General features: G+C 37.1%; 1 protein-coding gene across 1 annotated transcript in view; it reads left to right on the top strand.

Annotated features, from left to right (window-relative positions):
- Positions 1-25,763, top strand: part of PPP1R12A (protein phosphatase 1 regulatory subunit 12A) — a 166,751-nt gene that overhangs the window by 64,847 nt on the left and 76,141 nt on the right. The window contains exon 3 of the mRNA XM_052639588.1: positions 17,936-18,054. Coding sequence (XP_052495548.1) covers positions 17,936-18,054 — 119 coding nt within the window. The remainder of the gene's footprint in view (positions 1-17,935; positions 18,055-25,763) is intronic.

Below are 25,763 nucleotides of genomic sequence, written 5' to 3'. Positions count from 1 at the left end.
TGTATTTCATTTTTTAATTCTGAGTTTGAAAAGAAAATAATTTTTCTGAACAATTTCCTCTTGTAGGCTTGGCTAATATCCACTGTGTCAGTTGGGATGATTTTAGATCCAGGTAATCCTCGCACACGACTGAGCGACTGAACAATAATAAATCGCATCAAACTTAAACTGACCTAAAAAGAAAGGGCACTAGTTGTGCATGATAAGACATTAGAGATAGTAGAGCAAAGAATGGAAGGTCACGGTTCAGTTTCCAGACAGTTAAGAATTTCACATCTGGTCTCTAGCCCGGCAGGAACCTAGTGAGTAGATGAGAGGTGGCTCTTTATATTCTCACTCGTAAGTCATCTCACTTTTTCCCCAAAGTAATTACTTTCAGCTTCTACTTTCATCTTTGTATGAAATGTTCCCTTGATATCTCTAATTTTCTTGAAGAGATCTCTAGTCTTTCCCATTCTGTTGTTTGCCTCCGTTTCTTTGTACTGATCACTGAGGAAGGCTTTCTTATCTATTCCTGGAATGTGAAGTCAAGTGGGCCTTAGGAAGCATCACTACAAACAAAGCTAGTGGAGGTAATGGAATTCCAGTTGAGCTATTTCAAATCCTAAAAGATGATGCTGTGAAAATGCTGCACTCAATATGCCAGGAAATTTGGAAAACTCAGCAGCAGTGGCCACAGGACTGGAAAGGTCAGTTTTCATTCCAATCCCAAGGAAAGGCAATGCCAAAGAATGCTGAAACTACTGCACAATTGCACTCATTTCACATGCTAGTAAAGTGATGCTCAAAATTCTCTAAGCCAGGCTTCAACAGTGCGTGAACCGTGAACTACCAGTTGTTCAAGCTGGTTTTAGAAAAGGCAGAGGAACCAGAGATCAAATTGCCAACATCCAATCAAGCATCAAAAAAACAAGTTCCAGAAAAAATATCTATTTCTGCTTTATAGACTATGCCAAAGCCTTTGACTGTGCAGATCACAGTAAACTGGAAAATTCTTACAGAGATGGGAATACCAGACCACCTGACCTGCCTCTTGAGAAATTTGAATGCCGGTCAAGAGGCAACAGTTAAAACCAGACATGGAACAACAGACTGGTTCCAAATCGGGAAAGGAGTATGTCAAGGCTGTATATTATCACCCTGCTTATTTAGCTTATATGCAGAGTAAGTACATCATGAGAAATGCCGGCCTGGATGAAGCACAAGCTGGAAGCAAAACTGCCGGGAGAAATATCAATAACCTCAGATATGCAGATGACACCACCCTTATGGCAGAAAGCGAAAAGAACTAAAGAGCCTCTTGATGAAAGTGAAAGAGGAGAGTGAAAACGTTGGCATAAAACTCAACATTCAGAAAACTAAGATCAGTGGCATCCGGTCCCCTCACTTCATGGCAAATAGATGGAGAAACAGTGGAAACAGTGACAGACTCTTTTTGGGGGGGCTCCCAAATCACTGAAGATGGTGACTGCAGCCATCAAATTAAAAGGCGCTTACTCCTTGGAAGAAAAGCTGTAACCAACCTTGACAGCATATTAAAAAGCAGAGACATTAGTTTTCCAACAAAGGTCTGTCTAGTCAAAGCTATAGTTTTTCCAGTAGTCATGTATGGATGTGAGAGTTTGACTATAAAGAAGGCTGACATTGATGCCTTTGAACTGTGGTGTTGGAGAAGACTCTTGAGAGTCCCTTGGACTGCAAGGAGATCTAACCACTCTATCCTAAAGGAAATCAGTCCTGAATATTCATTGGAAGGACTGATGCTGAAGCTGAAACTCCAATACTTTGGGCACCTGATTCCAAGAACTGACTCACTGGAAAAGACCCTGATGCTGGGAAAGATTGAAGGAGGGAGGAGAAGGGAGTGACAGACGATGAGGTAGTTGGATGGCATCACCGACTTAATGGACCTGAGTTTGAGCAAACTCTGGGAGTTGGTGATGGACAGGGAGGCCTGGCATGCTGCAGTTCATGGGGTCGCAAAGAGTCGGACACGACTGAGCGACTGAACTGAACTGAACTGAATTCACAGTGGTATGCTCTGAATCATGTCCCCATAAGATTCATATGTTAAAGGCCTAACCACAGAACATGGGAATGTGACTATATATAGAGAGCCTTTTAAGAGATGATGAGGCCCTTAGGGTGGGCCCTAATCCAATCTTGCTGTATCTTTTTGAGAGGAAATTTGCACACAAAAAATGGCATCAAGGGCTTGCACAGAGAAAAGACAGCATAAGGACACTGCTAGCAGGTGGCCGTCTGTAAGCTGAGAGACTCCTCAGGGGAGACCAATCCTGCCAGCACTTGATCTTGACCTTCTAGCCTCCAGAGCTATGAGAAAATGAGTTTCTGTTGTTTGATCCAGTTTGTCTGTGGGTATTTTGTTATGGTAATGCTAGCAGTCTAATACAGGCAGTATAAAATTCTCACTGTTGAATTAAGGTGTTCTTCCTTAAAAGTTACAGTTCGATGTCATTAGACTGTAGAGTAAGAGCAAAATTAAATATAATGACTTTAATACATACTTGAACGATTACGGAGTCCAAGAAAATGTGTTCAATTTAGTATTCCAGTCTAAGATGATCAGTTAATTATAACTAACCATTAACTATAACTGAATTATATATTTAAGTTATTATGTAAGAAGCATTGACGTAACCAAGAAATAATAATGAGTAAAAGAAAGAATAGATGAAAGAATAATTAGAAGAAAACTCAGTTCTTTTTTATAGCTGAAACATTTTTGTAAAGGAAACTTCATGTCTACTATTTGGTTACCACTAGTACAAGTTTTATACGAAATCAGGATATATTCTTTATTCTTTCCCTTTATAATACTGGTTTTCAAAATAGTGAGTTGGCTTACTTAACCTTCAGAAAGGACTAATTGATTTTGTGTGTGTATGTGTGATTTAAGTAACTTGAGCAGTGCGTGCATTTAAGCATACTTGATGTATTTCAGTGTATTGCAGTTATTATCCTTACTGATTAGCAAATTGTACCATCTTTGATCAACAAGAGTCTCTTCATGTTGGCTTCTAAGACCTTGGGATATGACCCAGTAAAGTGATTTTTTAAAATTCCATTCCTGTTTAGTAGTATAAAAATATTCCAGACACATCTTTTATGTTTCTGGAATTGCCATTTCTCTAAAGAAACCTGTCCCTTTTATACTGGATTGGTCATTCTTTGAAATTCAGCACCCACAGGGTATCTTTCTTTAACCTCTTCTGTTTTTTCTCTGTATTTTCTTTCTCCCTTCTTCATTGCCAAGAACTATAGAATTAAAATAATACATAGTTACTAATTTGCTGCATTATATATTACACATACATTAGACAGCTTATAACAGTACCACCAGTAATCATAAGTACTGAAAGCAGCTTGAAGTTTGGGATTTGGTTTTGGTTTTGTTTTTTGACAGGAGTGAGGAGGGTGACATTTCTTTTTGTCCTTATGGTATCCCAGTTGGAGTATACCATCGAATTATTGTGTGTGTTGAAGTCACTTGGAATGGTACTTTTCTGTGTGGCTATGACACTAACTATATATACCGTTATGTTAATTGTTTACTTCTGTTTTAGAGTTTGTTTTTTGTTTAATTTTGTTTGACAGTTTACATAAAATACCAGGTCTAATGGCAGTTACCACCCTATTTCCTATAGCTAACATTTTTAAATTTTGTTTTATCCCACTTTGTGTTTTAATGTGAGCATTATTCCCCCTTTGTAGATAAGTGAAAAATTATCATATACTATTTCTCCACTCTTCTTTTTTCACTTAACAGTCTCTCCTGGACACTACTATGTAGTGGGATATAGAGATATTTCTCATTGTTCTCTTTAAATTTAGTATTTCATACTCCATTGTACAGTGTCATTGTGGTTAATTCAGCTTGTCCTTCTTGATTGACCAACGAATGTTACTTTTTTGAATGACTATGACCTTTTCCTTGGCATTGTCTTTTTTTTTTTTTATTCTTGCAAATTGTAAGAATTTTTGTTTATGTGAAAAATAATTCATAGTGGAACAATAAAACTTAAATGATTTGTTTTATTGACATCTTGGTTATTGATATGATTATAATCTTTTAAATTTCATCACTATATTTTTTTAGGCTTCCACCACAGGTATTTAAGGAATGCTTTTATCTCAAGTAGCTCTAGGGTTTGCATTAAAATTTTCCAATAATAGAGAAAATTAGCCCTGTGTTAGGCTAGCATTATGTGGTTTCATAGCATATAGAATGAAATTGGTTAATTAGTGCATTTAATATATTTTCCTTCATGTTTGGAGTAGCTTTGAAGACATTGCTGTTGAAGATTTCATATCATCATAAAATAGGTGATGGCATTCAGTGACATTTTCATGGTCTTATATACAGCATGGAAAAAGTTTCACTAGCTTTGTCATTTGATCATTAAAGAATCAACTATTTAAGGATAGAACTTTTTAAAATACTGTGGTGGCTTATTTATATCATGTCTTTTCTTCTTCATTATAACCTTTATTTCATAAATATCCAGCGGAATCTTCAAGACTTCTCTTGGCTTATCTTTCAAGATATATTCAGTATCTAACTATTTCATCACCTCTTTCCTTTCTCCCTGATCCTGGACACTGTTGTTCTTCACTGGAATTATTGCAGTTGGAATCATTCTAGCCATAACCATCTTCTTCTCCCCCCATGTTTTCTGCACAGCAGCTAGAATGATCCTTGTAAGACATTGTAGGTGGAATAGCATCACATTTTATTCAAAGCTCTTCATCCTTCATTGGTTTATGATGCATTCAAAAAATGGGGTTCTGGTTGCTATGAGGCTATGGTGTGGCCCCCTGTTACATCTGTGATGTCATTTTCTCCATTCTTCCCCAGGGTCTCTTTTAGCCAAACTGGTCTTCTTGCTGAGCCTTTAAACAAACTAGGCATCTTGCTTCATAGTCTGCACCTGCTGGTTCACCTGTCTGGAATTCAGTAATGTTATTTGTGGTGAAAGAATCAGAAATTCTTACCAATTTAAGAACTATATGAACTGCATCACCACATCTATGAGAAGCATTATAATATTCCTGAGTTCAAGGTCAGGAATGAGACAACTCTTTTTATTTTAACTGCTAAGTAATTGCTATTAACTTTAGACAGACTACCAACTTCTCTGAACCTGTTTCCTCATCTATAAAGTGGAAATGTTAGTTAGCACTTACCCCTACTTTATAAGATTATTGTGAAGATTAGATGAGATCATATTTATAAAACACTTGGCACAATGAATAGCAATACAGTTAGCTGAATTTAATATCAGTATGGTTTAGCTGTATTTAATATTTAAATACAATAAAATATTTAATATCAGTACAGTTAGCTGAATTAGTTATTACTTGTATTACTATTTTTGGTCACTACTTTTAGTGAAAAATAGCTAAACTCTTGGTTTTCCTGGATTATTTAATAAAACTATAATCTGATTATTTGCCCTTAGGGCAGACCTAGCTCAAGGAGAGGAACAGGGAGAGGGAAGTAGTCATTTGTCATATTTACTTTGATATATGGTTATTTGAGCTCCAAGAAGAGTTGGCAAATCCATGCATTTCAGTTTACATATTTCTTAAGAATGATACATTGCTAGTGTAAACAGACCATGTGTTTTGATTAAACGTCTCAGAAGGTGAAATTGAATCTAAGAGCCTTTGAAAACACTATAAATTTTATTTATGAGGTATATTTGCCCCAAACTAATATTTTCATATATGCTTCGCTGGTGGCTTAGCAGTAAAGAATAATGCTTGAGACACAGGGTTCAGTCCTTGGATTGGGAAGATCCCCTGGAGAAGGAAATGGCAACCCATTCCAATATTCTTGCCTGGGAAATCTCATAGACAGAGAGCCTGGCAGGCTACAGTCTAGGGGTCACAAAAGAGTCAGATACGACTTAGTGACTAAACAGCAACGACAGTATTCTGATATACTTATTGCTGTTTTTTTTAACTACTCTATGAACATGTTCAGTTATTTCCGTTTCGCAATCAGAACTGGACCCTCATTCTCAAGACTCAAATTCTGATGTTCTTTCTGTTACATTATTACTGTCTCCTATATGGCAGCCCACTCCAGTGTTCTTGCCTGGAGAATCCCAGGGTCAGGGGAGCCTGGTGGGCTGCCGTCTATGGGGTCTCACAGAGTCGGACACAACTGAAGCGACTTAGCAGCAGCATAGTAGCGTTAGGGATTTTAAAAAGTAAAAATGATGGCAATTGCACCTAATCTTCAAGCTTACAGATACATATGAAGTCAGTACCAATACTAGGCAGAAGAAATGGACCAAGAGATGTTCAAGGAACATTGAGGAAGAAGTGATCAATTCTCTTTAGACCATTCAGAGAAAGATTCCAGGGAGGTGACATTATTAGATTAAACAATGGACAGGGTTTTTTTTTTTTTTAATTCGAGTATAATTGCTTTACAGTATTGAATTAGTTTCTGCTGTACAACAACATAAATCAGCTATATGTATATAGAATCAGATTATATATATACCCTCTCTCTTGTGAGCCTTTCTCCTACCACACCACCCTGCTTCACCCCTCTAGGTCATCATAGGGCACTGAGCTGAGCTCCTTGTGCTACACGGCAGCTTCCCCCTATCTAGAGTAGCAGAATTTTTGCCTCTGGGAATTGAGATCTATCTGAGAAAAGTCATATTCAGAAATGGGAAATAACACATGGTTAAAGCTCTTTTAACTAACATCCACTCTATTACTAACATTGGCCATTTCTTTGTTATAACATATTGAATGACTGCTATAAAGTTATTAATATTGACCATTGTAACACGTAGACTACTTCTACTAAGCTCACTTCTGTTTCCACTAGTTGAATTACAAGCCTACCAAAAGTTAGTTGTGTGTTTTCTGGCCTATTAATGTCTATTTCCCTTGTTCGTGATAATATAATTTAATGAGAGCACTCAAAACTGATGCAGTGTGTACAAAACAGAAAATTATTGCTAATGATTAACTTAACTATTTGGAAAAGCCTCAATAAAGGGAAAGTCCTGAAAATATAATTGCTCTTTAATTGGATGTGGGTGCAACAACTGAAAAATTGAAAGAAAAAAATATCTAGAAGGATTATATACTCAGATTGCATTTGTGTTGACTGCAAATGTTAGTTTCACTTTAAGACATTTTGATGTCTTAGTACATTAGGAGTATAATTTATGCAGGAAAGGGAACATGGATTTAAGTCATTGGAGACATTCTTAAGTATCGTCTGTGTTGAAATAAATGTCTTGCATTTATTTATTTTCACATATGTGATATATTTTACTATTACCTATTTTAATAATCTTTTCTGGTTAACCAAATCAGTGGTTGTCATGATTGACTTGGATAACAGGCTTCTTTGGAGCTGTATAGCATTCTCAGGAGAGGAACATTAGTGTTATATGGCGAGAGTAGCTAGTAAAACAGGAAGAGGGAACTGGGGCTGTAGCACAGAGGAAATTGTGTGCCTTGCTTGGAGGTGGGGCAGATCTGAAAGAAATTTGGAAAATAAAATTAAAAATGTTTGGTGTGATTGACTGGATCTAGGTAGTAAGGTGGGAAGAAAAATCAACAGTAATGATAGTGCTGGTAATAGCTAACATTGGCTGAGCACTTTGAGTCACTGCTCAGAGTCTTTTTAACTGTATATAATTTTGGTCATTCTGACAATTACGTGAAAATATATTGCTACCACTACCCTACGGCCCAGATGCACAATTCTAAAACCCCAAAACTCTGAAAAATGACCAGTTGCAAGATTGGTGCAGGCTCACTTGGCAGCAAACCATGACTAGACCTGAGGCGAGGCTGTTTATAGTCTTTGTTTCTCACCCACTTAAGCGTTAATTTATTTTTGCAAAAGTATCAATATGTTTGGTTATGGAGGATGGACTCAGACTCAGTAGGAGTGAGTTTGGAAAACTCAGTAGCTTTCCAAAATATGACAAGTTTTGAAATCTGTGCATAGATGAGTGATTGGCCCATATTGTAATTCTTATTTTATGGGTGAGGAAACAGAGAGAGAAATCACATACAGTAATTGGCAGAGCTAGGATTTAAACCTAGACTGTCTTGTCAAGTCTGCACTACACTGTTCTGCCTCCCCTTCCAGCCTTTGTAATTGGTAAAAGGACACCATTAAACTAAAATAAGAATTGATTGAGGGAAGCAGAGGAAAGCATATAGTATAATGTGGATTTAAATAGGCCTAGTTTGAGATGCCAATTGAAAAGATGCAATAAGAAACCAGGACTTTTGGGGGTATGTTTATAATGCGTATACTGAATTTCATCAAATCTGATTTCGTCGTTTTAACAGAGTATCATTATTTTATGTACCAACTTAAAAGGTTAAAAAAAAAAAACTACTGTAACACAGTGTGTGTGGTTTCTTGTTTTTAAGCACCTTGAGATGTTTTTTTCCCCCACATAGTGTCATTCTTTATGCAGTTGCCATGTCATGGATGCAGCGTTGCTAAAGAATGTTTTCTTGTTGCCTTTGGGATTTTCTTCTAAGCCACTGACATTAATAGCATCCTGCAGGTTTTGTTGGTGGTGCTTTCTTGACCTTATTACACGGTATCAACAAAAAATGTCAAACACCATCCAGGAAGGTATTTTTTAAGTTAATAATTAAGCTCAATAAATAAGGTATTAAAGGTATCAGTGCACATAAATCAGTTGAAGTGGAAACAGCAGGAATAGCTATGACTGGGCTACACAAAGACCGACAAAGACAGCCACGACAAAGACAGCCACGTTGAGTTCCTTATCCATTGTATGTATGAGTGTAAGTTCAATTGATTGTACGTTTTAGCAATATTAAAATCTGGGGGAATTTACATCTTAGAATTATTACACAATAAGTAGAATTTTTGCCTCTGGGCATTGGAAGATGCAGTAATAATGTAGGACAGCAGTACATGTAATTGGTTTTAATAAACAAGTATGCATCTTTAGTAGGCGTTAGCACACAATCAAAGAAGTATTGTCACTGCTCTGGGGAATAATTGAATCAATAGTGAAGACAGAACCTTTAGAATTTCCTATATTTAAAGGTACTCTGCAAAGAGAAGAGAGGAATGTAAATACTTGCACACATTTTGAATTTGTTTTTGTTTTGTTTTGACAATCCAGGTGCCTAGACAGTTGGAAAAGAGCCCACTTTCACAATAAATTCATTTCTCTCACACGTATTAGCCTGGTCTTCGCTATTGTATCTAGAGCATAACTGTGAAACCATGATGTCAGAAATTCAGCCAGGTGTATGGCAAGGTATCAGGACCACATTAATCCATGTTACTGGACTAATAACATGATTTACATATAAAAATAATACTTCCACCTGAGGGATTTTGACAAATTTATTTTTTTTAGATTGAAATAATTTCTGTTTATGGGAAAATAGACTATATATGCTTTTCCCTATTTTTCCTGCTAAGTACAACTAAAAACCCTGCATATTATATATAAGATAACAAAGACTCTGAAAAGTGTAAAGAAGTCAGAACAGCTTGGGATCTCAGGATTCAAGGAGTGACACAGGAGTGAGTTTTTGGCTTTTTGCCTCAGTGTGCCACACTTCGAACTGAGGAAACCGATAACCCAGAAACAATGGTGGCTGCACACTGCCCTCAAAGAGAGCCCCAACAAAGCATAACCCTTTTAGCCAAGTACTAGGAGAGAGACACCCTAAAACCTTTAAAAACAAAAACCTACTCTTTACTCCACCAAGCACCGCAGAAGGAAACCCATTTCCCACCCACACCCTCACTAGCACAGGCCAAGTAGGGAACATAGACTTCCAACATTACCAGGCTGGCACAAGGTGCCCTAGCAGCCCCTGTTGTCATGACGTTGGATTAGGTGAGATACAGAGCCCGCTGAGACTTCCATCCTCATCAGATGGTTAACTAGCCCTCCCCTCATTTGCACTGGAGACCATGTGGGAAGTCTGGATTTACACCCCCACCTGGTAGTAAAAAGGAGCACCTCCACCTCCCCACTTAGGTGAAGTCAGAAGAGGCGTGGTAGAGAGGTTATACTTCCGCCATTGCCCATCAGTAAAGAGGCCTAACTCTCCCCTTGTGTCAGTGGGAGCCACATAGGATACCTTCTCAGCCAGGAAGGTATCAGTGAAGGCTTGGTGGGGAACCAGAAGTAACAGGGAGTTGCTCCATCTCTAGTGTCAATGGAGGCTGAGTGGGGAACCTGAACTTCTACCCCTACCTTGTAATAATGAGATAGCCCCTTCCCATCTTTTCTGCTAGAGCAGGGCCAAAAACATCATCAGCAAACATATAAGATTTAATCATGATCTGGACTCTCATAGTGCTCAGAGTGTCCAAATTTTAAATGAAAATCAGTTGTCATAAGAAGGAAAATCTCAAATTGAATGAAAGAGACAGTGGAGACCAGCATTGAGATTACCAAGATATTAATCTTAAAATTATTTGACAAAGATTGTAAGAACATCTATCACAAAAATGCTTCAACAAGCAATTAAAAGTATGCTTGAAACAAATGAAAAAAAGTTGCAGCCAAAAAAAGTCTGCAAAGAAATATAAGATGAAGAATCAAATGGAAATTTTGGAATTGAAAAAATCTAATAACCGAAATAAATAACAGATAGGCTTAACAGCAGAATGGAGGGGATAGAAGAAAGAATTGGTGAGCCAAAAAACAGAACAATAGAAATGACCAAAATGGGCAACAGAGAGAAACTAGACTAAAATTAAATGAACAGAGCCTCAAGGGCCAGTGGGACTATACCAGAGAGCTCACATTTATGCCTTTGGAGTCCCAGAAGAAGAGAGAGGGCATGGCTGGAGAAGTGTTTAAAGAAATAATAAATAATAGCTAAAAACTTACTTAAACTTGGCAAAAGTATAAACCTACAGATTCAGGAAATTTAGCAAATTTGAAACAGGATAAACCTTTCAGTTCTGAAAGCTAAAGACTAAAAATTTGAAGCAATGAGAAAGAAATTACTGTAAGATTGGGGCGGGGGGGACTGAACTAAAACAGACGTGTCTTCAGAAACATGGAGACGAGAAAGATGTGGCGCAGCATTTGTCAAGTGCTGAGGGAAGAACTGTTAATTTAAAAAAACTCTCAGAAGTCCCAGGTCATAACTTTTGTTTGGATTATTGTTACAGTTATTTTCAGCTATTTTTTATTATGATAAAGAACTTTAAATATGAGATAGCAGAGTACATTCCCACTGAAGATGCACAAGGTTATTTATACTTATTTTATGATGTTGCTCAGAGACTTCAAAAGTAAATACCATTTATTTTTGAAGTTAATGTTCTACTTACCATCTTTGAAAAGTTCAGGTAGCTTAATTTTCGTAATTTCTGTCTCATTGGATGGTTTTGAGTAATTCATTTAAATTTTCAAGAAACAATTATTTAAGTCGTTTTCTGACTTTTGTGGTTTTTTTTAAATTGTGATAGAAATGTAATATTCAATTTTAATAATGTTAAGTATATTCTTTTTTTTTTTTTGCTACAAATTGCGATAGACTTTTTCATCTTGCAGTACTAAAATTCTACCTGGTAAACACTAATTTCCCCTCCTCACTCCCCTAGTTTCTTGGTAACTGCCTTCCTAGTTTCTTGATAACTGCTATTTTTATGATTTTGACAACTTTAGACATTTCATATGAGTAGAATCATACAGCGTTTGGCTTTTTGTGACTATTTTGCTTACTGTAATGATCTTGAGTTCATCTTTGTAACAGAACTTTTTTCTTAAGGCTACACTAACATTTCAATTTTTAAAAAATTCATGGATTGAGTACATGGAAAATCCACGTATTGGTTGAAACAGCCTCTTGATACTAGTTTTTCTCCAGTAAATAACAATGTACATTATTCAATTCTTGCTGATGAAATCTCTGTCTCTAATCACTGTGTTTTCATTAGCTTCTTTCTCAAGCAGTCTCTTCTGTAGTTTGGCTTTTGACAAAACTCAGAATCCAAGATAATTAATAGAATCCATCAGATTTGTCGTTCAAATTCAGTTGACACTGAATCATTCTAACCAAGATCGAATCCTACCCATCTAATATACCACATCCAAGTTGCATACATTAACTTAACAGTTTTACACTTTTTATTAGATTTTTAGATTAACACATAAGCAGTAATTTTGTATAAATACTTTGGATCATGTCTTGATTTTGAGGTTTATTAATTATCTAAAATTATTTAATTGACTTAAAACTGTTAGATGATCAAAAATCTCAGTAAACCTAGCAGTGAATCCACTGTTTTTCTCTCCAATAATATATAATGATTTTAATCATTCAGTAGGTGGCATCTCCTGGGCTTCCCTGTGGCTCAGGCAGTCAAGCATCCGCCAGTAATGTGGGAGATATGGGTTCGATCCCTGGGTTGGGAAGATCCCCTGGAGGAGGAAATGGCAACCCACTCCAGTATTCTTGCCTGGAGAGTCCCCATGGACAGAGGAGCCTGGCAGGCTACAGTCCATGGGGTCACAGAGTCAAACATGAGTGAGCAAGCCTGCCCCCTCTCTCTTTTATAAACCCTGAAGTATTCTAAAAAGTCACCTGTCTGAGAAACAGCCTAATATTCTGACTTCCACTTTGGGACTTCTGTGTGAAATCTTTGTGTTTTTGTTTTTTTCCCCCCTCAAGAAATCTTAAAATAAATATAGTGTGTTTTCCTAATCAGGAGTCCCATGAGCTGCTTATAATACCCAGCCTTTTTTTGTTCTGAAGGAAATCTAGCTGTCTGTTCTCAGTATCTCCAAGGGTCCCACAAAGTGAATTTCTGGTATTCCAGATCACTGTTATTTTGTTTCACATTATCTTAAACATTGCTTTCTGAATATGATGATTTCTCATGATGTGATAAAAGATAGAATTTTAACTTTCTTTTTAGACATCAACTCATTTAAACATAATGCAACCCTGTAAGTTATCTATAAACTAGGCTTCAAATGTTTTAAGTTAATGAATATCACACAGCTGTCAAGAAACTGAAGTGGGAACCATACCCAAAGTCTGCAGAATTTAAATGTTTATGCTCTTTTTTCTCACCAAACCAATCTTTGAATGATTTTTTCAGATTATTCATGGTAATAAATAAGAATGCCATGATGTGTATTGATTGATTGACATATCTCTTTTAAAACTTACATTTGCAAATAGTAGTTTGAGAGTGCTAGAGAGATTTGTGAATTGTATGAGTACATATTTATACCTAAACTTTTGGCTCAGGGATTGCTCCAGGACCTACTTCCGGCCAGCAGTTTTCAGAGCTTTACTCTTGTTAGTTTCTCTTAACATCCTTCCTGCTTATATAAATTTTAGATTGACTCTTTTTTGGCTTTGACCTGGTATCTCCTTGAGACCCTGCTTCCCTCTGCCACAAGCACTGCAGCCACTCTGAGGTCTTCCTTTTATTCTGTCTTTACATCTCGTGAATGATTTTTAATACCTAGGCTAAATATAGACGGCTCAACTGTAAAGAATCCACCTGCAATGCAGGAGTCACAGGAGACACAGGTTTGATCTCTGGGTCCGGAAGATCCCCTGGAGTAAGAAATGGCAACCCACTCCAGTATTCTTGCCTGGAGAATCCCATGGACAGAGGAGCCTAGGGGGCTACAGTCCATAGGGTCACAAATAGTTGGACACAGCTGAAGCGACTTAACACGCATACAAGCAAAATATAAGTGGTTTTATTTAAATATCTGATTGCTTGATTGAGATTTTGCCTAGCAGAATGCTTACATACTCTCCTGGAGCATAATAGTTACTATTGCACTAATATCTTTTTTTTTCCTCCAGATTTATTCATATATAGTATATAGATATTCTTCATTACTTTTCTTTTTTTATTGGAGGTAATTGCTTTACATTGTTGTGATCTCTGCCATACATCAACACGAATCAGTCATAATTATATTTATATATGTTTATATATGGGCTTCCCTGGTGGCTCAGAGAATCTGCCTGTATTGCGGGATACCCGGGTTCGATCCCTGGGTCAGGAAGATCCCCTGGAGAAGGAAATGGCAACCCACTCCAGTACACTTGCCTGGAAAATTCCGTGGGCTACAGTCCGTGGGGTCACAAAGAGCTGGACACGACTGAGCGACTTCACTTTCACATATATTTATATCCCCTCCCTCTTAAGCCTCCCTCCCTCTCCCCCCACCCCACCCCTCTAGATCATCACGAGCACCAAGCTGCGCTCCCTGTGTTCCACAGCAGTTTCCTGCTCGTTACCTGTTGACACATGATAGTATGTATATGCTATTCATCACTTTTATATTACGACTTTAAAGACTGTGGACAGAAACAGTTGCTTCAATTCACCTATGACTTCTGTTTGTAGACATCCTGCGAACATCATAAAAATGAAGCATTGCTTCATATAAGGAGAAATGCCTATAACATATTATTAAGTCTAAAAATACCAGGCTGCAAAATGGCATGGTAGCCACTTTTGTGGTCTGATATACATACACAAAATGAACTTGCTGAAGAAAACTAGGCTAACAAATGCCACTCCCTCCCCCCCCCCCACCCCCGGAAAAGTCCCACTAATACAAATATCTCCTAATGTGGGACTTCCCTGGTGGTCCACTGGTTAAGACTCCACGCTTCCAGTGCGGAGGGTGCGGGTTCAATCCCTAGTTGGGGACCTGAGACCCCAGGTGCCGTGAGGCATGGATGAAAAAACAAAGCAAAACCCTCCTAATGTTACCTCTGTTAACTTTTGGTATATAGTATTTCCTTCTTCTCTCTTTCTCTTTCTGTCTGTGTGTCTTATAAAAGTTATATCTCCACATAGATATTCATAGCTAGTTGGGAAAACCCTTCTTAAAGCAAAAGGTCGACAGACCTGACTTCATATAACCTTTAAACTTAACTCATAACAGAATACTGTCAGAAATATTTTTTGTAGTAGTGACAACATTTTATGTAGTGACAACATAGTAAATGTAGTGTAATGTAGTGTAGTGACAGCATACTTGCAACATGTCTATTAGAAGTAGGGAATAACTTCATTTTTTGTGAATCGTTAATTAGTATAGCCATCCATACACATTGAAAACTTCAGTTCATCATAGATACCTTCCTCGCCCTTGCTTCTTGTATCCACCTGATCTCTAGGGTCTCCTAGATATCTCTGGAATTTATCCATTTCCTCCATCAAATTCAGACTTCCAACATAATTTTTCTCTACTGCTGCAGTAGCTCATTAGCTGGTGTGCCTGCTTTCTTTCTCCATTCTATTTGTTTTCCATACTGTACAAAGTGGTCTTCTTGAAACACATAAATGATCATTTAAGGATCTTACGAAATAAACACTAACTTCGGGGTGTGCATGACAGAAACTGTGTAGAGACTGATTAATTCTTTTTCAGTTACTCCCAGGAAAATGAACCAGGCCCTTGTCTAGCCATAGTCCATAGGGTCTCAGAGTCAAACACTACTGAAGCCACTTAGCACAGACACAAGCACTTGTCTGGTCATACATGTTTCCTGTCACAGGGTTTTGGTTCTGGCACACACACTCCTTCCGTTACGTTTGCTGCTAGTATGTATTTATTCTTCAGGGAATCCTTTCCTGACCTTACTAAATGAAAGTTCTGTCAATTCCCTTATAGAGGTAAAAGTCTCTGTCATAAGGCATCAAAGTTTTACATTAATTTAGATAAATAATCTAGCTCTCTTTCTAGATTATAAAATCATTGAGGGGAAGCTCTGTATCTGTTTTTGTTTGCTATTATATTCCTGACATGTAACAGAGTGCTCGATACATAGTAGGCACTTGTCTTAGCTTTGACTGCTGTAAGAAAAATGCTATAAATTAGGAGGCTTGAACAGCAGGCATTTGTTTCTCACAGTTCTGGAGACTAGCGAGTTCAAGACACACAATTCTGTGTCTTGGGAGGGCTCCTTTCCTGGCTTGGAGGTGGCTGCCATCTTGCTGTGTACCCAATGTAGAGACAGTGAGCTCTATTATTTTCTTCTTTAAAAACATTAATCCCATCATGGATTCTCCAACCTCATGATCTGATCTATACCTAAATTACCTTCCCCAAATCCTGCCTCCTAATACCATGACGTTGGTAGTTTGGGGTTTCAACATGAATTTTGGAGGAACACAAAGTCATTCAACCTATAACATCCCATAAGTGCTTGTGGAATTAATGCAGACATTAAAAATAAAAGTGAAAGATGTAAATGGAAAGTTCACAAAAGGAGAAAATAACAAATGCTAGTAAATGTATCCAGATATTTTCAACCTCCTGTGTACTCAGGAAATAAAATGATGATAAGGTGCTTTATTCTCATCACATTGAGAAAAATTTTAAAGGTTGATAATGTCAAATGTCCATTTAAGAACACATCCTTTAGCAAGATAGTATTAAAAAAATTGATCCAGTCATATCATGAAATGTTTTTCAGCTATTAGAAGGCAAATGTTGCATTCTAGTGCATTTAAAGTAATCCCATTAATTTTGTTTTACATAAAGAACCTCAAAAGTAACTATGTATATTTGTTTATATACAAACATAAATTTATAGCAAAGATACTGGAAAGATTCTTGCCATGCTATTGATAGTGTTTATCTCTGAGAGGGAACATGACAATAAAAGAGGTATAGAGTTTTTTTCTTTTTTAAAAACTGTGGGCTTTTTTTTCTTATTCACTGTTTTTATACTGCATATATTGTCATGTAACCTATAAAAATAAATGAATAAGAGTAGATTGATTTAGGGATATGAGAAAAAAAGAACCATTCTTTACATAAAAGTAAAATCATGGATGCCAAAAGAACATGGTTTAGTCTGGAACTATAGTTCCATATTGTTGGAGTCTAAAATGTGGAAAGAAGAGTATGAGGCTGCAAAGAAGATAAAACCAGATCAATAAGGGTCATGTGTGTTTTCTCCTAGCATGGACAACCATTCAGAGAATCTTAAATTGAGAATTGACTCCAGTCATATCAAATAGATGATTCTGGAAGATGTGCAGTTGGTATAGTGAAAGAGATTCATAACCATTTTGTATCTGGATCCCTTGATCCCTTTGGCAGGTGTAATGACGCCTGTGAATCTGTTCTTAGTATTATATTTCAGATGCATAAAATAAAATAGTGCAAAGTATGTGTATTCTTCTTCAGTAACACATTAAAAAGACTGATGAGCATGAACAGTATTTTAAGATACCTGTACCAGCTGAATGACTTTCCGCATTATGTCCATGAGTCTCGGGTTAGGAGCTTTTGCTTATGGCATGAGACTGGGAGTGTGAAGATCAGTTAGGGAACCAGTCAATATGGAGATAATGAAAAATCTTAATGGAGACAGTCTGAAATAATCCTATGAAAGCTTTCATAATTGTTTTAAAATACTTGTAATATTTTTAAATGACAGTTTTGTATTAGTATTTGTACAGTATTAATATAGTATTGTGACTTCCCTGGTGGCTCAGATGGTAAAGCATCTGCCTACAACGTGGGAGACCTGGGTTTGATCCCCGGGTCGGGAAGATCTCTTGGAGAAGGAAATGGCAACCTGCTCCAGTATTCTCACCTGGAAAATCCCATGGACAGAGGAGACTCTTAGGCTGCAATCCATGGGGTCACAAAGAGTTGGACACGACTGAGTTTTTTGTATTAGTATTGTATTAGTGTATTCCTTACAGAAAAATTAGGAAATACGAAATTTTAAAAAGAAAAGAAAGCATGCTTTATGGTAGTTTAAAGCTTACATAATGCCTATGCTTTCTTTTGTTTTTATTACTGCTCTTGCATAGAAGCTTACGTCATTAGCTATTCATTTAGTCTTATTTCAACAATACCATCATTGCTTAACTCTCTTCCCTTTAATTCTGCAGGTTTTTGATTGGTCAGGGAGCACATGTAGGAGCTGTCAACAGTGAAGGAGACACACCTTTAGATATTGCTGAGGAGGAGGCAATGGAAGAGCTACTTCAGAATGAAGTTAATCGGCAAGGTAATGGAAACCAACCTAAATGGAAAGCATGTTTAAAACTGTCTTGTGTAAAGTACGATACTTGACTTTTTCAATAAATAATTGTTGACATTGAAGGACAGTTATAATTTGAGTGAAAAAAATCAGTTTACTTAGTAATATGTGGAGTAAGGTTCTACTTGAACAAGTGTATGATTAATTCTACACCTTTTTAATATTTTTTAAGTTGAAAGAAGTATATTGTAAGTGGTAGGATCAGGCATAAAGTTACCTGTCAATAAAAGCTTTGGAGATAAGTAAAACAGACAAAGAAGACAGAAAGTGTATGGGGTGAACAAGACAAATTTAAATAGAATGGTCAAGAAGTCCTCACTGATAAGGATGTATTTAAGCTAAGACCTTCTCTAGGCGGTGGAGTGAATCATGCAGGCCTGAGGAAAGAGCGCTGCATGCAGTGGGAGCAGTGAGTCCGCGGACGGGAGGGTGCCTGATGTTCCAGAGGAGCAGTGAACAAGCCTAGTGTGGCCGAAGCAGACAGAACGTGGAAGAGGCTGGGAGGACATGAGGTCCCAGAAGGAGCAGTGGACCACATCACACAAGCCCGTGTGGGCCATTGGAAGGATTTTAGCTTTTAATCTGAGTGAAATTGGGGGTCAGTGGAGAGACTGAGATTAGAGGAGTGACATGATCTGACTTACTGTAGAAAGGTTCTGTGGGGCTGCTGTGCAAGGGAAGGGCAACAGTAGGAGAATGGCGAGGGGAGAAGTGGGTGGCAGCAGACAAAGTGAGGAGAAAAGTGTGGGTTTAGATACATTATAAAGATTTGACCAAGAAGACCACTGCATGATTAAAAGTAGGGTGTGTAAGAAGGAGGCAGGGAGGATTCTAAGCTTTTTGGTTTTAGCAACTAGATGGGTGCTGTTTTTACGAGAGATGTGAATATTGTGGAAGAAGTAAGTTTTATAGGAAAAGGTTCAGGGGTTCATTTTTTAGACCTGTTAAGTTTGTTTTGCCTGCTAGATTTCCAGGCAGTTGAATATGTTAGTAGAGAGAGGTATAAGCTAGAGATATGAATTTGGGAGATGTCAATTTATGGTGATAGATGATTGCTTATGGATAGAATTTCTTTTAGGAGTGATGAGTGTTCCAACACTGATTGTGGTAATAGTTACACAACTCTGCAGATTTACTAAAAACCACTAAATTGTTTACTTTAAATTGTGTGAATTATATCTCAATAAATATAAAGCAGTTCCTCTTCTGGACACATAACCAAAGAATTAAAAGGAAAGTTTCAAAGAGACTTTTATATACCCATGTTTATTCACGATAACTAAAAGATGGAAGAAAACCAAATGTTCATCAATGGGTGGATGAATAACAATATATAATATATACTTACAGTGAAATACTGTTCAGCATTATGAAGGAAATTCTGACATATGCTGTAGCCTGGTTGAACCTTGAGAGCATTATGCTATGTGAAATAAGTCAGTCACAAAAAGACAGTTACTGTCTGATTCCACTTACATGAGGTACCTCAAGTACTGAAAATCATAGCGAAAGTGGAATGATGGTTGTCAGGATTTGGGAGGAGGTGGGAATGGGGATTTGCTGTTTAATTAGCATAGTGTTTCAGTTTTGCAAGATGAAAAGTGTTCTGAAGATTGAGCAACAATGTAAATGTACTTAACATTGCTGAGCTGTCTACTTAAAATGATTATTAAGATAGTAAATTTTATTACGTGTATTTTACTTCCGTTTTTAAAAACGTATATATAAATTACTGTGATTTCCACTGTAGTATTATGTTTAGGCAGTGATTGAATGAGTATTATCAGAAGAGAACTATGTTGTATAAGATATGGAGTATTTGTTTAGAGAGGGCTGAGTCTTGTGGAAGTGTGGTTCATTAAATAAAAGTAAAGAAATAGAAGCTAAGTGAAAAGAAATTTTTATTTCTTGGGATTGGGAAAATTCATAAGGACTACCTGGTTGCTTTGGGGCTTCCCAGGTGACACAGTGGTAAAGAATCCACCTGCCAATGCAAGGGACATGAGAGACTCGGGTGCAGTCCTGTGGTAGAGAATCCCCTGGAGTAGGAAATAGTATTCTTGCCTGGGAAATTCCATGGACAGAGGAGCCTAGTGGGCTATCATCCATGGGGTCACAAAGAGTTGAACATGACTCAACACACACACACTTCTGGCTCTTTAAAAAACAAATCTTGGGCACTAAAAACTGAGGAAATATTTAAATGCTTAAATAGAGCTGAAGCATTGTAACAAGTAGCTGAAGGTACCTGGAGTCCAGAAGAAGCAAGGTCCATGTTACAACAGTAGTCATAAACTAGAGCTTGGAGAAATCCACAGAAGAGCTTCTAACACTTCTATCCTAAGCACACAATTTTGGAGTAATGGGATAGTCAAGCCTTGAAGAAACTGGAAGAATGGATATAAAGCACCACAACCTAGAAAGAAAGAGTACCTTATCTGTCCATCTTGTCCTGATTAGTGCCCAGATAGATAGCAACTATGACCAGTGCATTTTCTTGGCAAAACTCTATTAGCCTTTGCCCTGCTTCATTCCGTATTCCAAGGCCAAATTTGCCTGTTACTCCAGGTATTTCTTGACTTCCTACTTTTGCATTCCAGTCCCCTATAATGAAAAGGACATCTTTTTTGGGTGTTTTTTCTAAAAGATCTTGTAGATCTTCATAGAACCGTTCAACTTCAGCTTCTTAAGCGTTACTGGTTGGGGCATAGACTTGGATTACTGTGATATTGAATGGTTTATCTTGGAAATGAACAGAGATCATTCTGTCGTTTTTGAGATTGCATCCAAATATTGCATTTTGGACTCTCTTGTTGACCATGATGGCTACTCCATGTCTTCTGAGGGATTCCTGCCCGCAGTAGTAGATATAATGATCATCTGAGTTAAATTCACCCATTCCAGTCCATTTTAGTTTGCTGATTCCTAGAATGTCGATGTTCACTCTTGCCATCTCCTGTTTGACCACTTCCAATTTGCTTTGATTCATGGACCTGACATTCCAGGTTCCTATGCAATATTGCTCTTTACAGCATCGGACCTTGCTTCTCTCACCAGTCACATCCACAACTGGGTATTGTTTTTGATTTGGCTCCATCCCTTCATTCTTTCTGGAGTTATTTCTCCACTCATCTCCAATAGCATATTGGGCACCTACTGACCTGGGGCATTCCTCTTTCAGTAATTCTGAAAGAGATGGGAATACCAGAGCACCTGACCTGTCTCTTGAGAAACCTATATGCAGGTCAGGAAGCAACAGTTAGAACTGGACATGGAACAACAGACTGGTTGCAGATAGGAAAAGGAGTACGTCAAGGCTGTATATTGTCACCCTGCTTATTTAACTTATATGCAGATGAGTTTCTCATCATGAGAAATGCTGGGCTGGAAGAAGCACAAGCTGGAATCAAGATTACCAGGAGAAATATCAATAACTTCAGATATGCAGATGCCACCACCCTTATGGCAGAAAATGAAGAGGAACTAAAAAGCCTCTTGATGAAAGTGAAAGAGGAGAGCGAAAAAGTTGTATTAAAGCTCAACATTCAGAAAACGAAGATCATGGCATCTGGTCCCATCACTTCATGGGAAATAGATGGGGAAACAGTGGAAACAGTGTCAGACTTTATTTTGGGGGGCTCTCAAATCCCTGCAGATGGTGACTGCAGCCATGAAATTAAAAGACACTTATTCCTTGGAAGAAAAGTTATGACCAACCTAGATAGTGTATTCAAAAGCAGAGACATTACTTTGCCAACAAAGGTCCATCTAGTCAAGGCTATGGTTTTTCCAGTGGTCATATATGGATGTGAGAGTCGGACTGTGAAGAAAGCTGAGCACCAAAAATTGATGCTTTTGAACTGTGGTGTTGGAGAAGACTCTTGAGAGTCCCTTGGACTGCAAGGAGAGCCAACCAGTCCATTCTGAAGGAGATCAGCCCTGGAATTTCTTTGGAAGGAATGATGCTGAAGCTGAAACTCCAGTACTTAGGCTACCTCATGGGAAGAGTTGACTCATTGGAAAAGACTGTGATGCTGGGAGGGATTGGGGGCAGGAGGAGAAGGGGACGACCGAGGATGAGATGGCTGGATGGCATCACAGACTCGATGGACGTGAGTCTGAGTGAACTCCGAGAGTTGGTGATGGACAGGGAGGCTGGCGTGCTGCGATTCATGGGGTGGCAAAGAGTCGGACACGACTGAGCGACTGAACTTAACTGAGATAGCAACTGGGAAAGGGACGGAGATGTACTGAAAACTTCTTGTCTTTAGTTTCTTTCTATACAAAGGAAACTGTTAGCAAGGCTGATTTTAGTTGTAATGATTCATTCGATTTTGACTAATGTGCTAGCATATTTGTTCTGAGTGCTGGGTATTTAAACAAAAAATGGAACAAACTTTGCTCTTGAGGATCTCACAGGGTGGTGAAAGTGACAGCTCCATAAACAGCTTTACAGTGCTGTGCGCTAACACATAGGCGGGAGCCGAACAATGGGGGCGAACAGGAAAGACTGACTGACTGCTCTCAGTCAGGAAGGGTCTGAGAAAGAGGACATTTGAGAGGGAGTTTGCTTGGCAGAGAAGAGGCATGGTGGACAAAAAAGGCATGTCAGAAGGGGGTATCAACAAGTGCAAAGAAAAGGGATCAGAAACATAGCAAATGCAGAGAATTCACTAGGATTGGAAGGGAGGAAGAAAATCAAGATGGAATTAGTATGAGATTGAGACTTAAAAAGATTAGACTAGCTGCCAGATAGTGGACATCTATTTTGTAGGCATTAGACAGATGTAACAAAGATCCCCAGCAGGAAATTAACCTGATTGGATTTAGTGTTTAGTAATAAAGCTGGTGGTAATCTGGAGGATGAACTCAAATGGGGAATACATGGTGGCATGCCTTCCCAGAGGAAGACCCTTCATTTAATCCAGGTGAGAGACCAGTAGGGCCAATGTAATTATATTTAAGGTGGAAAAGAGCAAAGAGCCAGGGTTGTTTTCAGAAAATATTAAGGTAAAATTAAAACAGCTTGGTGAGTAATTGAATATGGAGTTGAAGGAAGAATTGAGGCCAGCTAATTTGCCTCCTGAGATTTCCAGTTTAAGAAGTGATTATTGGGTGAATTCACGCAAAAAGGTGGAACAAAGCAGGAACAAATTTAGAACGTGCATGAGTTTGTTTTGAGATGTATTGAATTTGTGGTTGCTACAGCACATCTGAGTGGCACTGTTCAGTGCCATGTTGGAATCTAGGCAAGGTCAGGATGGAAAATATAAATCTGGAAAAATAATAGGTGAGAAATTCTGGAAAATAATATATAATATGACCCTGAATCTGAAATTGAAGCACTGATACTAAAAATAAAAGCTAACTCTTTTAAATATCTAAATACTAGTTATTGAGCAGAAGACTTTACATGAATTATTTCATTTCATCCTTATAGCAGTTCTACAAGGTTAATAGTGCTGTCTCTTCATTTTATAGATGAGAAAAGGAGGTTCAGAGATTTGCCCACGGTCAAACAGGCAGAAAGCGATGCTGTATGTAGTTCATTCCCAGTGTAACAGATGCCTTGAGCCCCACACTCTTCATCACAGTATCATACTGCATTCTATTAGGAATGTCTCCTAGAAATGTTTCCTAATGTTCATTCGTTCATGGGAATAATAAATGGGAATACATGATTTATATAACATAACTTTATTCCAAAGGAAAAAAGAGAGAGACATCTCTCTCTCTCTGTCAGTAGAGTTGAACAGTTTATAAAAGGAGCCTCCTAAATATATCACTAGTAATGACAAGATTTCTCAAATTATTTATCCTGATATGAAAGTTATTATTTAATATTTTTAAATTCTTTAATCATTCTTTTGGCTCTTGTTCTAATGTACATGATTAACAACTAGTCATGCTTAAGTAAATTTCCTTTGAAAGTAGTAATAATTGAATAGTAGCTGAAAGTATTTCTGATTTATTTTTAAAGTAATTTTCTTTACTTAGCTTGGAATACAAGTCAATTTTTGCACCTCTTATCTAACCAAATTCCAATTCAGTTTTATGTTTTCTTACCTAAGAGAATTGACTAACATTTTCTTATAAGCTAACATTTACTATTTCTTAATAGTAGTGACAGATGGTAAATAGTCTAGTCACTTTATTATCATACCCCATTTAGTTCAGTATACATTGTTTTCATTGTTTAAAAGTTTTGCAATTATAGGTAAACTAAAGACCAGTAGGTGAATTAAAGACCAGTAAAATGCTTTATAGGCTCTTTTCCCTGTTAGTCCACAAGGCAATAAAAGAGAAGCAGAATCATAGACTTTTAGAACTGATCATGATAATTAACACCTCAGTGCTTATTCCTCTTCTAAATACTTCACATATATTAATTAATTTAATCCTCAGAACAACATGATTATTCCTAACTTACAAATAAAGAAACTGAATGCTAGTGTGGATTGTGTCTTGCTCAAGATGATAGAGCTAGTAAGAGGCAGATCAGGGATTGAAACCAAGCAGTGTAGATTCAAATCTGTGTTCTTAACTCTTTATACTAATACTGAGAGAAGTTATGGCTGTCTGAAGGTTACTAGCCTAGTTCAAATACTGGAATTAGAAAACAAGTATTGTTCTCTCTCTATATATTGTTATATATATTTTATTTCTCTCTATATATATTCTATATATATATATATTTATATTGTCTGATAGGGTTTTAAAAAAATGTAATTGTCCATCGCTGTAATCATTGGTATTTTTTAAAAGATTTTAAAAGGAAGAAAAGTGTTGTTAGGTTTTTTGGTAACTGAATTTACTTAAACATAAGAAATTTCCCTTCATATATACTTAAATTTTAGACTTGAGTTGTTTGTTTATATATAATTTATATAAAGGCACAATTTGGTGGCAACAAAGGGTAATTGCTTTGTAATAAGGTAAAGATAGCATGAAATTAGATAAATCCAGAAGTAAGAAGTAGATATTTTATTTATTTCAAGTCCAGAGGAAATTTAGAATAATAAAAGATAGTAACAGTCAGGCTGTTCAAGATGGTAAAGAGAAAACGGATAAAGATAATAAATAGGTTCATGTTTTAAAAGACATAGTTAAAAAAAGCATAAGAAAATAAATCAGTCTGAGAAAAGCCTTTTAGTAGAAAGATTATTCTTAATGTATTACAGTTGCAGCCTTATAATTTCTTTTATGAATAACATTAGAAGACATCTTCAATAAGATGGGCTGATTATCTTTTGATAGGAAATTTATAATGTAAAATTGCTTTTTTGTAGAAATTGTGATGCTTTGTAAATAAAGATAATAGGTTTTATTTGTTGTATATTATATATATAATTGTTTTATAAAGTCAGTTTGGAAAGTCTTATTGTAGGTTTCTTTCATATGTGGTAATAAGATCTCTAGTTTCAAGATGACTTTAGCTGGTACTTTTGTAATCTTGGGATTTTAAAAATACTTTACCATTTTTGCCTACTTTTTTAAGATTGAGCTTCAGTTCAACAATTCAGTTGTGTCTTGAATAAATAAAGCAAGCAAGATAAGGATACATTCCAGGTAGAGGATAACAGCTTGCACAGTAGCACAGGCAAGTGATGTACTTGACCTATGTGAAGATCCCAGATGGTTGGAACACTGGGTGATGATAGAGGAGAAATACTAGA

This window comes from Budorcas taxicolor, chromosome 5 (genome assembly GCF_023091745.1).
Source record: "Budorcas taxicolor isolate Tak-1 chromosome 5, Takin1.1, whole genome shotgun sequence".
NCBI classification, from domain to species: domain Eukaryota; kingdom Metazoa; phylum Chordata; class Mammalia; order Artiodactyla; family Bovidae; genus Budorcas; species Budorcas taxicolor.
This window is presented reverse-complemented; position numbering and strand designations above follow the sequence as displayed.